Raw genomic sequence first — 13359 nt, forward strand, 5'->3', positions numbered from 1 at the left:
TTTTTTTGTTAAAATTTGATTCTAGACCCAAAATTGAGTAATCAAATTTTTCGATTTTTTATAATTTTTGATATCAAATTTGTTAAAATGAATTAATTTTTTTTCAAAAAAAAATATGCCCATTCATGATCGCTGCCAATTTATCATTTGTTACATTAATGTTTTGTTGTTTCATACTTTGTACACATGGGTGAATGAATATTATTATATAGCTTATTTTGTTTTTCAAATTTAGACTATGTTTATTATTTTTTGTAAGATGGAACCCTTCACTTGTTAGATTAATATTGTGTTCTTTCAAACTTTAGTAGAATGGAATAGTTATTGAAATTATGAAAATGTTAAAAATTTAATCCCCGTTTGATAGCCATTTTTTTTTAAAATACATTTTTCTCTCTCTTCTTTTCAACCACACATTCTTTATTAAAATAATATTACACGTAAATAAAAAAAAATTTCCTTATTTCTCAACCACACATTTCACATCAATTTAATATTCTAAAATGCATTTTTACATAAATATGTCTATCAAACATCCTCTTAATTATGATACAGAATCGTATCAAAACGTACCGATTCCATGCTTAAAGATAGATATGGAGTTTCCACAATTACAAGATACTTTGATTTAATTCTCTCTAAAACCGAAATGTTCCCACCCATACCCTTTTTCGTCTTGTCACGACCCATGTGGCTAAGTGTCCTCATTTTGCTCCTCAGACCACACCATCAAGTGCCGTATTGATATGCATTTCTACGTTCGTCCTACTCCCCCAAATCTTACTACCTAAAGGGCGATGATGTGGTTGTCATGACCATATCAATCAGTATTAGGCTCTCAATTTTAAGACCCAAAAATTAAATCGATTCAATTCTAGTCATGACCATATCAATCAGTATTAGGCTCTCAATTTTAAGACCCAAAAATTAAATCGATTTCAATTAGAATTGAATCGGATCTCACTGTTTGGTTTAATTATGATTCAAATTGGGTGATTCCAATTAAACCCTTGTTTCAGCAACATTATTTTCATAAGAATGTAATTTTGAATAGTGTATTGATGGGAAATGTATGGTTAAAAAATAAGAAATTTTTTTGGATTTAAAAGTAATATTATTCTATTGAAAAATGTGTGATTGAAATGATGTTAAATCACACTTTAAGAATGTATTCTTTTGAAAGGAAAATTAAATCGATTTCAATTAGAATTGAATCGGATCTCACTGTTTGGTTTAATTATGATTCAAATTGGGTGATTCCAATTAAACCCTTGTTTCAGCAACATTATTTTCATAAAAATGTAATTTTGAATAGTGTATTGATGGGAAATGTATGGTTAAAAAATAAGAAATTTTTTTTGATTTAAAAGTAATATTATTCTATTGAAAAATGTGTGATTGAAATGATGTTAAATCACACTTTAAGAATGTATTCTTTTGAAAGAACTAGTAGTAAGTACGTACATTGTACATCTTATGTATTGGATGAATTATATACATGGATTATGTTATTTATATATAAAAATGGTACATAAAGAGTTACATAAAATGATGTGGAGGGAAAATATTGGATGAAAAAATGACTGTGTTTTAAACGGGCAAATGATTAAGTGACATATGATATTATGTAACTCATTATGTAAAGTTTGATGTACGTGTAGCAAAGTTCGTATACCATTTTTTAAAGTTGTTGAGATAATTGATATGTAATAAGTAAGTGGATTACTGTATGTTTTTATTCATATACAAAAATAACATGAAATAATAATAAAATACCCAACACTATATTAATATTTTTTTTAAACACAATTAATCTACTATTATATTAAAGCAGGCCTTCATATATTGTAATATTTTTCTTATGAATATATATATATAAACTTAAATTGATTAATATAAGGTAATGAAATTTATATTTTAAAGGAGATAAAATGAAGGAGAGTTATATTAAATTTTAGGACTTATAATATAATTGGTAATTAGTAACGATTATTGTACATTTAAAATTAAAAAGTGTGGTGGTCAAAAATGGAAATTAAAAGTTTTCCATGCCAATGTTTCAATTATTGACATTATCGTTTTAATACTATATATATAATGTTAACATTTGAAGCATTTCTATATTTTACATCATGGGAATAAATTTTAGAATTTGTTACAAATGAATGTAAATAATGTAAAACAATAATGTTCTTAATCATGTTTATATTAAGGATATAGAATTTCAACAAGCATTATATAAATAATTAGTTACTTAATATTCAATTTTGATTAACGAAAGATACACCATTAACTATTTCTTTAAGGGTAATGAATGTGAATTTATTTATGTGATTATTTGATTTATTTAAAAAAATTTGACCTCGATTTTTCCTTGTGGTTATATGATTTTCATTCTCATTGTAAGTATTTTCAGTTTTTTTTTTTAATTTCAATTAAGATAAATCAAGACAAGAACACATGTTCAATAATGATTAAAAAATATTATTACATGCTATAGTTTTCTGAATAAAATACATTTATATAATTTCTTTTAATTGTATGTGATAATATTTCTATTAAATAATTATTAATAATTGTGTTTAGTGAAAATTAATTGACTTAATTTTCAAAAGTCATAATAATTATTAATTATCTTATTTAGAGGAAATAAATCGAATCATTTGGTATTCTTTAATTAATTATATATGTAGTATTATTATTTCTTTTAGTTGTATGTAATAATGTTTTTATTAACTGTGTACTAATAATTGTGTTAATGAAAATTAAATGATCTAATTTTCAAAAGCAATAATAATTATTAATTATTTTATTTAGAGGAATAAATTGAATTATTTGGTTTTTTTTTTATTTATACTTAGGTATTCGCATTATTAATTGTCAACCAAAATAAATTTTAAATAAGGGTAAATAATAAATATTGCGTATTAATGAAACCTTTCATTTTTTTTTTAATATATTTTCTTTTTGTAAAACCCAATTAAAAGAGGACTAATCTTCCATTTCACAAATAATTTTCGAAAACTTCGCCGGTAAACTATCCCTTCTCCTGTCCCATCCTATACCACTTGTACACTATTTCTTTGTCTTCTCTGCTCTGTTAATGGTAGCTTCCTTGTCATCAAACCATTATTTTACGCACTTCTCAATTTCCATCTCTCTGTGACTTTCACTTCCCGAAACCTCAAACATTGCCCTTCCAACCCCCACTGCTCAGATGGCCTCTCTACAACCCTTCAATTGTGCCACTCCAAAACCCAAACCCATAACCCCTTCAGAAATTATTGCTGAATTCTCACACCATGATCCCTCAATCGCCCGCATAAACAACGGTAGCTTCGGTTGCTGCCCCTCCACCATTATTGCCGCCCAGCAAAACCACCAGCTTCACTTCCTCGAACAACCCGATAACTTCTATTTCAACATCTTAAAGCCCTCCATCCTTAAGACCCGCCAAATTATCAAGACCCTTATCAACGCCGACCATGTTGATGAAATTTCTATTGTCGATAACGCTACAACTGCCGCCGCCATCGTTCTTCAGCACACCACCTGGTCTTTTTTCTCGACCCTGTTTCAACCGGGCGATTCCGCTATTATGCTCCACTATGCCTATGGGGCTGTCAAGAAATCGGTTCAAGCGTACATTACTCGCGCCGGCGGCCATGTTATCGAGGTTCACCTTCCTTTCCCTCTTAAATCGAATTCTGAAATTATAGAAGAGTTCCGAAAGGCCCTTCAGATGGGCAAAGCAAATGGTCGGAAAATTCGATTAGCCGTGATTGATCACATTACTTCGATGCCTAGCGTTATAATTCCCGTTAAAGAGTTGGTTCAGATGTGTAGAGATGAGGGCGTGGGTAGGATTTTCATAGACGCAGCCCACGCGATAGGGAATGTCAAGATAGACGTGAAGGACATAGGTGCTGATTTTTACACCAGTAATTTGCATAAGTGGTTCTTTTGCCCACCCTCTGCGGCATTTTTGTATTGCAAGATGTCAGACGAGTTATCAGACTTGCACCATCCGGTGGTTTCACATGAATATGGGAATGGGTTGGCAATGGAGAGTGCATGGATTGGGACGAGGGATTACAGCCCACAGCTTGTGATGCCGGAGGTGATGGAGTTTGTGAGTAGATTTGAGGGTGGGATTGAGGGGATAATGAGGAGGAATCACGAGAAGGTTGTGGAGATGGCGGAGATGTTGGTGAAGGCATGGGGGACGGAATTGGGCACACCTCCAGATATGTGCTCAAGTATGGCGATGGTGGGACTGCCCCCTTGTTTGGGGATTAAGAGTGATGCAGATGCATTAAAGTTAAGAACACATTTGAGGGTGTGTTTTGGGGTTGAGGTGCCAATTTACTATAGGGCGCCAGTGGAGGGGGAGATTGATCCAATAACAGGGTATGCAAGGATTTCTCATCAGGTGTACAATACTGTTGAGGATTACTACAGATTTCGAGATGCTGTAAACAAGCTAGTCAAGGATGGTTTTTGTTGCAGTTTTCTTACATCATGAGAAGGTTATGCTCGATTAAATTCAAATGCTCTACAAATCAAATCTTTCTTGTCCTGCTTTGCATTTCATATTGTTCTGTGGTGGATGTTTGAAGTTCTGTCTGTTCACACTAGATTAATCATAAACCTTCTTTTCTTAGTAAGTTGATAAGCACCTTTAAAGCCTAGTTTTTCTTCCTTAGCAAGTGTTATTGGCATACAGTAAATTGCATTCGTCAATGGTCTAATTTATCTTTTGCTGTACTTGATTAGCTGATGGAAAATTTGATATTGTTCCACAATATGACAGATCAATATGGCTGCCTTGTTTCGTTAAACATCATATGACTCCTTGGTATCTCTGTCACAATTAAGGCCATAGAGTTCTTGAACTGTCGGTTATTTACTCTGGGTTTGTTATACACAATGATGTTCCCCACCATCTAAATTATATGCTTTCACTTTTGGGCTAGCACTAGGGTATATTGACCATAACAGGGTCAAAATTTTGAACTTGGATGATATTCAAATCTTTTCGTCTAATATATATATATTTTTCCCCGTTAGATGGTATAACCTGTTGTATGTAAAACTTGTAATACTTTCTCAATTGAAGAATATATAATCCTGACAAACTGATCGACACAGGATAACTGTAAGATTAAATACTTTTCTACAGCAGGCAGCGAGGACGAGTTTTTTATGGCTAGATTTTCAGGACTTTCAAGGTGAAAAATGAGGGATGATATTGGATTGGATGAGTCTAAGGATAGGTAAAGGATGCACAACAGTTTGGGCATAGAGAGGTAAAGAGAATACAGAGTTGAAGGGGTCCTCATGGTGTGATGATTGATAACCAAGAAAGTATCTCCTGGAAATGTTGGGCTGTTTTTCTTTTTTTAGTCTGTTGGAAATACATGTAGAATGGTATTTTAGCTTTAATAGGGATGCTTGAACTGGAGGAAGACATTGAAGAAAAAGAGAAGAAGCCAAGGAGGAGAGAATCACCTTTGCCAACGATCAGTAAATTCCCACAAGACAATATCAAATCTTTACAGATAAATTTTTAAAAGTCTTGTTTCTATGTATGCAACTTAAGTGAGTAAATAGTTAAGCTATTCTCTAGTCTAAGAGCATGCTATGGCAGCTTTTGAGCTTAGCCAAACATGCTATAAGACTCTCCTACAGTTTTTAGGACACCAAATAATATCAAGTACATCTGCATAATCTAATCAAACCCTGTGGACTAAAGATATTACCCACGTCCTTAGACCGTGTTCTCCTTAATAATACAGAGCAAATGTTAAATGCAGATTATTCCTTAATACTACTACCTTCGTTAGGAACCGACATTCTTGGTTTAATTTTGTGAGTAAAAGGTGTTTTTGTCAACGTAATGTTGGCTTTAATTTCCACAAATAGTATTGAAAAATTATTCTGAGTGCCAAAAAGCACATGGACATGTGGTGGGGCATTGTCCCAGGGATACTTCGATGCTTAGTGAGTAATTGAAAATATAGAAGTTGTGAAGACAACTAAATGTGAGGAAATATTTTGGAGCGTATGTTTTGTGTTATTTTAAACATTCCTGAAAGTCTTGCAGAATGTTTCATTTTTAATCACATTTTTGAGAGGAGGAGGAGGGGGAGGAACTATAGGAAGACAGTTATAGTTATGTACCATAATCGGAAAAAAATTTCTTTCCGGAGATGTAAAGGGAATTGACACAGTATATGGCTTAACAATGCATTTTTATTCAGATACGGTGGCTTTGTCTATAGTTTCAATGACAAGCTAGTGTTTACACGGTGCCTATAAAGAGCTACTTATCACGATTGGAGGAAGTCATTTCTTTTTGCTTTCGTTCAAATTCTTAGTAGCAATTATATATTTATGAAATCTATTTATTTCCTAATTATTTGTCTTTTTGATTAATGGATTTTAAGGATCTTGTTATTGCATTTCTGGACTTTTTTTGTTAGCGTTGCGTATGATTTTGGAATTTGAATCTTGGAAATTGGATTTGAGAAGGAATAATTTTTATAATTACACGTTATAAATTCTAGGATCCATCATTGTTCTTTGAAAGCTTGATTTGATACCACTACATTTGATATTTTAACAGGACTTCATTAGCCAATATATAAAAAAAGGTTCATTAACATGTCTTGAATTATTAGGTTAAACATTATATGCATTCTTGAAGTTATTACGATAATCATTAGATTCCATTTCTGATCCACTCATACTATGTTCCTCGCCAAGAGAAGCGTCTTTGGAATGTTTTCATTTTGCCATCCGTAGAGGCATATGTGAAGGCAACAAGTCTCAATCACTCAAACAACAGGAAAGAAATCAAAGAAATAGATGGAGAATCTGCTTCTGATTACGACTTTGCAAAAATAAATTACTAAATTAGTCATTGACTGGAGCCTTTTCTTATTTGCAGCTTGATGGAGAATCATGTTCAGTTAGCGCAACCCCTTGAACTTCAAAATTTTAGAAGACGGTGAAGAGTAGAATGGAGCAGGACCTAAAAACAGCATTTGCTCTTTCCTCCTCACATTTTAGATACAAAGAGCTGGCAGGTACAATAATGTTGACTTGTCTTGATCGTGCGCAGGAGCTACTTCGTGAAAGATGTCTCAAAAACCAAATAACTATGGATGCTTTACCCATTGGCCGTCTAGTTAATCTCAACTTCAAATTTTTAGATGACTTTATCACCAACGGTAGACGATTTTATTCTCAACTTTTAAAAGTTGTATATTGTGAAGTTGTTTGAAATAATCAGCATACCTCTTTCTCACTTTTCTTCATATTATTGAATACTCTGGCATTGAGTTGGAGTTTTATGGTATCTTTCTCTAACTCTAACTTGTGTATATTTACATATTCTCACATTCAGAGACTGCAGATAGAGAGAGAAACTGTGTACAGATGAGATATACCTAGGATGCTATTGTGTCACCCCGGGCTTAAGGATGACCAAAATGTGTTTAGCTGATATCTATAGCAAGATAAATATATGTACTTTTACATACTTTTAAAGCAGTTTCTGGGAAGTGTTTGAAACGGTTTAAATTATATAAATAGATAGAAATGAATAGTGGATAAATTAGTACTTGTGGATTTCTTGAAATGTATAGATAAAAAGTCGTCAAGAGTATTTATAAAATCAATGAGCCAAACATGGGAGAAGTCTACACTTGCAAAAAAGTCTATTTTATAATGAGAAAAGGTTGAAAATTAAGTGTACTTAAAATGTTGTGTTACATTGTTTTATATCACCTTAATCAATTACTATTTTGAATTTTCACTGAACCCTCAAGTATTTTAAACAAAATTTATTATTCTATGTATTTATAAAGATTATTAATTTAGTACGTTAACTTGAAATCGAATCGAAAAAATTTCATTATTTAAGCAAAGTTATTTATCTATCAAGGATTTACCATAATTTTGTAGGCTAAATGTAAAATTGTCCATTATGTTAAAGTTGAGCCTTTAGATCTCTTTTTCTTTTTTCGTGGATTCACTGAGTATTCTAGTGTTGGATATCAACAAAAAATATTATACTTGGTGTTCTATGCATTATATTAAGGGCTTTTTCGATAGTGATTATGTGAATTGATTTTTTGATTGTTAGAAAGAAAAGTGGGTCCTATTTATGAGTGAATAAATCAAAATGATGGATAAAATAGTGAAATAACGATAAAAAAATCGATTTTTTTTTAGGATGAAAAATTGCTACCGAACCGAGGCTAAATAATAATTTTCTTTGCAAATTACTTGAAAAATTGGGTGCCTGCCAGGCAGGTTGGATAGAATCATAATGAGGAAGCTCCGCAGACTATAAATCCTTGAAGTACTTTTAGTGTTTGATTCACCCAATTCCATGGAAATGGGTGGAAATTTCTCATTTTTATCCAAAAATATAGTGTTTGATTCACAAGATTTTTCATGGAATTGGTTTCTAACTTTTATTGAAAGTTGTGATATTTCTTGATTTGGTGAAATTTCAATTCTCACCATATATGGTGAGAATTGGAATTCCCGGCTACTATAGCGATTTTTTTTTTCCTAAGGCAATGGAAACCAATTCTAAAAATTATTGTAAAAAAATATTTCTCTTTTATTGATAATTTTCATGTAAAACAAAGTCAAACAAACACTAAAAAATAAATGATTTTCTTGAATTTTTTTTTATTTTTTTTGCGATGGAAACCAATGTCATCCCCAATACCAGTAAATTCTATCATTTTAATTGATAATTTTCATATAAAACAAAGTCAAACTAACATAAAAATACTTTGATTTCAACATTTTTCACGTGAAAAATTATGTCAATTAAACACAATAATTTACAATTTCCATAAAAATAATTCTAGATAATTCAATTTCTTGAAATTCGTTTTCGACCCAATTCAATTCCATCTTTACAATCAAACGGACGTTAAAGCTCTAATTTTTCTTCTTCTTCGCGAAACCCTACCTGGAAACCCTAGTAAGTACTCTGCGCGCATACGTCAGAAGAATTTAATCTATTAAGTTTCGTATTGTTCTCTCCATTGATTTGTTTTGTAATGAAAAATTTCTAATAACATGATTATAAAGCAAGATCCCACCACCAGTTCCGCCGCCAATGCGTGCGGCAATTGCGGTTTGGAAGAGCGCCGTCTGCTCCACCACGTTCGCCACCGTGGGATCTTTCGTCGGCTATGCACCACCTGTGTCCTCCGCCTTCACCCTCAATCATTCTGCCCCACCTGCTTCCAGGTCTACCCTCCCTCCACAACGCACGACTCCGTTATCACATGTTTCAAATGCTATTCCTCTTCCCACTCTTACTGCGTCACCGCCCCCGCTTCTCCCGGGAACAACTACGCTTGCCCCCTTTGCATTAACCCAAACTCTCCAATTTTTAACTTGAGAAGAGAAACGGAAGCTAATGTTACTGGCGGGGATGAGGGTTTGGACGTGACTGGAAATAGTGAGGTTTATAGGGTGATTGATAGGACTTCAGCGAAGATCTTGTTGGCTGCAGCAAAGATTGCTGCAGCTTCTATGTTTAAGGCTGCTGTGGCAGCAAGAGCAGAGGCTGAGCGGAAGGCTAAGGAGGCTGCCTTCACAAGGAAAAGGGCAAAAGAAGCATTGGACCATGTGGCATACTTGGTCGTGAGGGAGAAGGTGAGAAAGAAGGAAGCAGGTATATTGATATCACCTGAGGTGCCCGGGCCCAGTGGCGGTGAAAATGTGGCTCATTTGGGTGGTGGTGGTGGTGGTGATAAAAGTGGTGGGAATGTGGGTCATCTGGGTGGTGGTGGTGTACGAGTTTCAAGAGAAAATTATACTAATGCTAAAAATACCATCGGTGCAAGAAGTGAAAACGTGAATGGTGGTGTGCCTCCTGTGGTGGTTATGGAAGAGAAGACTAATTTGACAGGAAATGTGAATAGAGTGGATAATTCAAGTCAGGTATTGGCAGCATTGAACGCAGTGGAGTTGAGGGAAAATGAGCAAATGGGTGGAATAAATGCACTAGATGAAGTGTCTGCAAAGCTTTCGAATGATAGTAGTGTGCTGATGGATGTTGACAATAACGAGGCCATGAGGGTGAGTTCTGGATCCAATGATGGAGAATCACTGGTTGAGAAGAACAGCGTTGGTGGGAATGAGACATCTGCTAATTTAGGTTCTTCTGCAGAGGACCACAATTTGCATGAGGAGAAAATAGAGGAAGTGATTGAGGGGATGGTTTTGGTTCCACAAGTTGAGGATCAGATGCAGCACAAGGAAAATAATGAAGGACATCATAATAATGGGACACAACAATAGTTAGGTGTTGTTCTTGGTAAGTTACTTGAATATAATGGAAAATCAAGGTGGATTTTTAACTTTTTTGAATGGTTAAATGTTTGACAATTTGTTCTCTTATTAATAATGGCAGTTTCCTATTTCAGGTGTTCTTAGATCATACAGAGGCTAGTTGCAATATTTCATCAGACTGAGAAATCACGAGCAGGCCTTGTGAGTTATATCTGCTCAAGTTAGTTGATTCTTATATTTGTCTACTCACCATTTTCTCGTCAATGTTGGGCCAAGTTTTATGTAAAGATTTTCTAGAACTTGCTATGATATTCCGTTACTCCCCTTTGTTTTGATAAATTGAATCTGAACTTTGTTTGTTGTATTAAATGGTTTTATCCCTGTTCAGCTGTTAAACACTTCCTGTCTTCCCATTCCTCTCATGTTAGTCTTACTGAACACGTGGACTCACCAAGAATGCCTCATTTCTTAGCATTTTACTATTTTAGTGAACTGTTGATTTGAAATCTAACGATTGATTGGTAATGTAACTAGTGATTGCTTGTTGGTACCAAAGAACCTTCTTCCTGAAATATGGGAAAGGGAAAAGTTGACTTGGCCTGAGTTGTATAGAATTGATCTAGTGGAATTTTGTTTGTGTGCTAGACTTTTAAACTGAAGATAGATTTACTAGGATTTGTGCATCAATGCATGTAACCTCTAGGTGCCTATTGAAGTGCCAAGGTTCCTGATAAACAAAATACCTTAGTTCTAAGCTATCATCGCCATTTGTGGGTAGAAAATGGTATTTACGAAAAGAAATATAAAAAATTTATCGGCAGGGCAGCGCCTTTTTAACATAACGTTCTGCATCCCTCCTATGATGAAGACATGAGTCGCTTTAGGTCAAGAATGGTTCGTATAACATTCATGTTTCTGTTATTTTGGAGACAACTAAATGTTTCCATATGCATTGTGGAAATTGCATTTTTGGAGAAGTTTGTACATTCTAAATTTTACTGCTTTCGCCACACGTGGCTTCCACTTGCAGACTGCAAGCATGTTTGATAGGTGAATAATTTAAAATTTAAGTGATTATAAGTTGTGGGTCTTACTAGACGCCGAATTATCAGATATTCGTTTTGCATTTATCTTTTATACATTTCTCTTCCATTTGAGCAGGCCTGTAATATATTTGTTTTAATTTTGTTCAGAATTTTATTTTTATACAGACGATTTTATGAAGTTCGAACATAAATACGAGATATAGACACGACTTGAATGCCTATTGTCATGTTGATTGATATACTTCAAAATTATACACTCTTGTTCTATGTTATATTCCTTTACTTTTTAATATAGAAATAAATTTTTAGTTTTAATTTAAAATTTAAAAGTTTTTGAATTTGATCAGGACCATTTAATGATTAAACGCATTAAGATAAAATTTGAGTAAAAGAAATATAAAAATAATATAATAATATATGTCAAATACTGAAAATAGGATACACGATATGGCATGTAAAATGTCTCGACTCTCAAACATGTTCTAGTTAATATATCAATTTTTTCTCTCTTAAATATGGATCTCTTGTACCGGTACATTCATTGTGTATTTCTTTTGTTTGGAGTAACAATGTCACTCTTAAGCTCGTTAATTGAGTCATCTAAGTGGTGTGATTGAAGCTCTCTATATCATACATTTTTCGAATCTTATGGTTATTGATAGCAACGTTGCACTGGCATGTAAAATGTCTCGACTCTCAAACATGTTCTAGTTAATATATCAATTTTTTCTCTCTTAAATATGGATCTCTTGTACCGGTACATTCATTGTGTATTTCTTTTGTTTGGAGTAACAATGTCACTCTTAAGCTCGTTAATTGAGTCATCTAAGTGGTGTGATTGAAGCTCTCTATATCATACATTTTTCGAATCTTATGGTTATTGATAGCAACGTTGCACCATGCCAAATACGAACGAGTTGAGATCACAGCTTTTGACAACGAATGCTACTCGTACACTCGCGGAACTGTTGGTTCCCTTTACATTGGGGGAATGTCAAGTATCGCATGGATATTTCATTACAAAGAAAACCCACCCCACATTAATCACTAATTCGTACTTAATATTGCTAAAAAAACAATCTACAAATTGATTATTAAACTTCAAAAATTGAGTCATACTCCCGGACTCTAAAATTTAAAATGTCTCACGTCGTAATTTTCGAAAATCTTGGAACTTAACCCACAAGGTCCCGAATTTCAGTCTGACAAATCTGTATAATAAAAGTACGTCAAACTTCGACGAAGCGATTGTGAAGCCCAAGACGGGCCCAAAAATTAAAACCTTCAAACTAAAGAATTGGGCAGGGGCCGCGCGAACGCAGGCCCCCTCTACCACAAATTATGACGTAGGCTCGACCACTTGGGCCGACCTTAGGCGGGCGCCCCTCCTAAGTGCAATGGAGGTCGCCAACCTAGGCCATGGGTCTTCTTGATCGCCCATTGACCCCGTCCAGGTAAGTATGTAATATCGTCCCACCAGGTCTGCTTTTATAATACACCACGAGCCCTCTCCACTTCTGCTTTGTCGATGTGGGATTCTCGTACACTTTTTGCCATTCCAATCTTTCGTCCCCATATCCCATTAATTCATACTATTCCGTGGCTTTGATGGCTATCCGTTCGGCTTCTTTCTTTCTGAAGCAAAATGATTTCTTCAGTGGTGTTTTTAGCGAATTTTTTAAATTTCATAATTTCAGAACTGGGTTTGAAGTTGGACGAGAATTCCAATCATACTGATTTTTCCTAACTCATCATATGCAATTCATATTTAATTTTATGGGTTTTGTTTTAATTTTCCATTCCTTGCTATTATTATTAGCTTGAGAGATAGGAATTGAAGGAAAAGCTGTAATCGGATCTTCTTTCACTTGTTCAAGTTACAAAAGTGGATCCAAAATTCAATGTTTGTATTTTTCCAGCTTCATTTTCATCAGTCTTGTTTTCTTGCCCAAAAGGAGGGGGGGGGGGGGGGGGGGCCAAA

At 34.1% G+C, this 13359-nt stretch overlaps 2 protein-coding genes across 2 annotated transcripts; both read left to right on the plus strand.

Moving 5' to 3' along the window:
- Positions 1 to 3033: 3033 nt before the first annotated feature.
- LOC111384853 (probable L-cysteine desulfhydrase, chloroplastic) lies at positions 3034 to 7363 on the plus strand. Its single transcript, XM_023009191.1, has 2 exons — positions 3034 to 4529; positions 6953 to 7363. Exon 1 carries the CDS (start codon positions 3218 to 3220, stop codon positions 4523 to 4525), a length of 1308 nt encoding a protein of 435 aa, XP_022864959.1. The 5' UTR covers positions 3034 to 3217; the 3' UTR covers positions 4526 to 4529; positions 6953 to 7363.
- Positions 7364 to 8979: 1616 nt separating this feature from the next.
- LOC111384862 lies at positions 8980 to 10730 on the plus strand. The gene is made up of 2 exons (XM_023009204.1): positions 8980 to 10357; positions 10467 to 10730. Exon 1 carries the CDS (start codon positions 9109 to 9111, stop codon positions 10339 to 10341), a length of 1233 nt encoding a protein of 410 aa, XP_022864972.1. The 5' UTR covers positions 8980 to 9108; the 3' UTR covers positions 10342 to 10357; positions 10467 to 10730.
- The last annotated feature ends 2629 nt before the right edge of the window (positions 10731 to 13359 follow it).

Source organism: Olea europaea, chromosome 3 (assembly GCF_002742605.1).
Source record: "Olea europaea var. sylvestris chromosome 3, O_europaea_v1, whole genome shotgun sequence".
NCBI lineage: Eukaryota > Viridiplantae > Streptophyta > Magnoliopsida > Lamiales > Oleaceae > Olea > Olea europaea.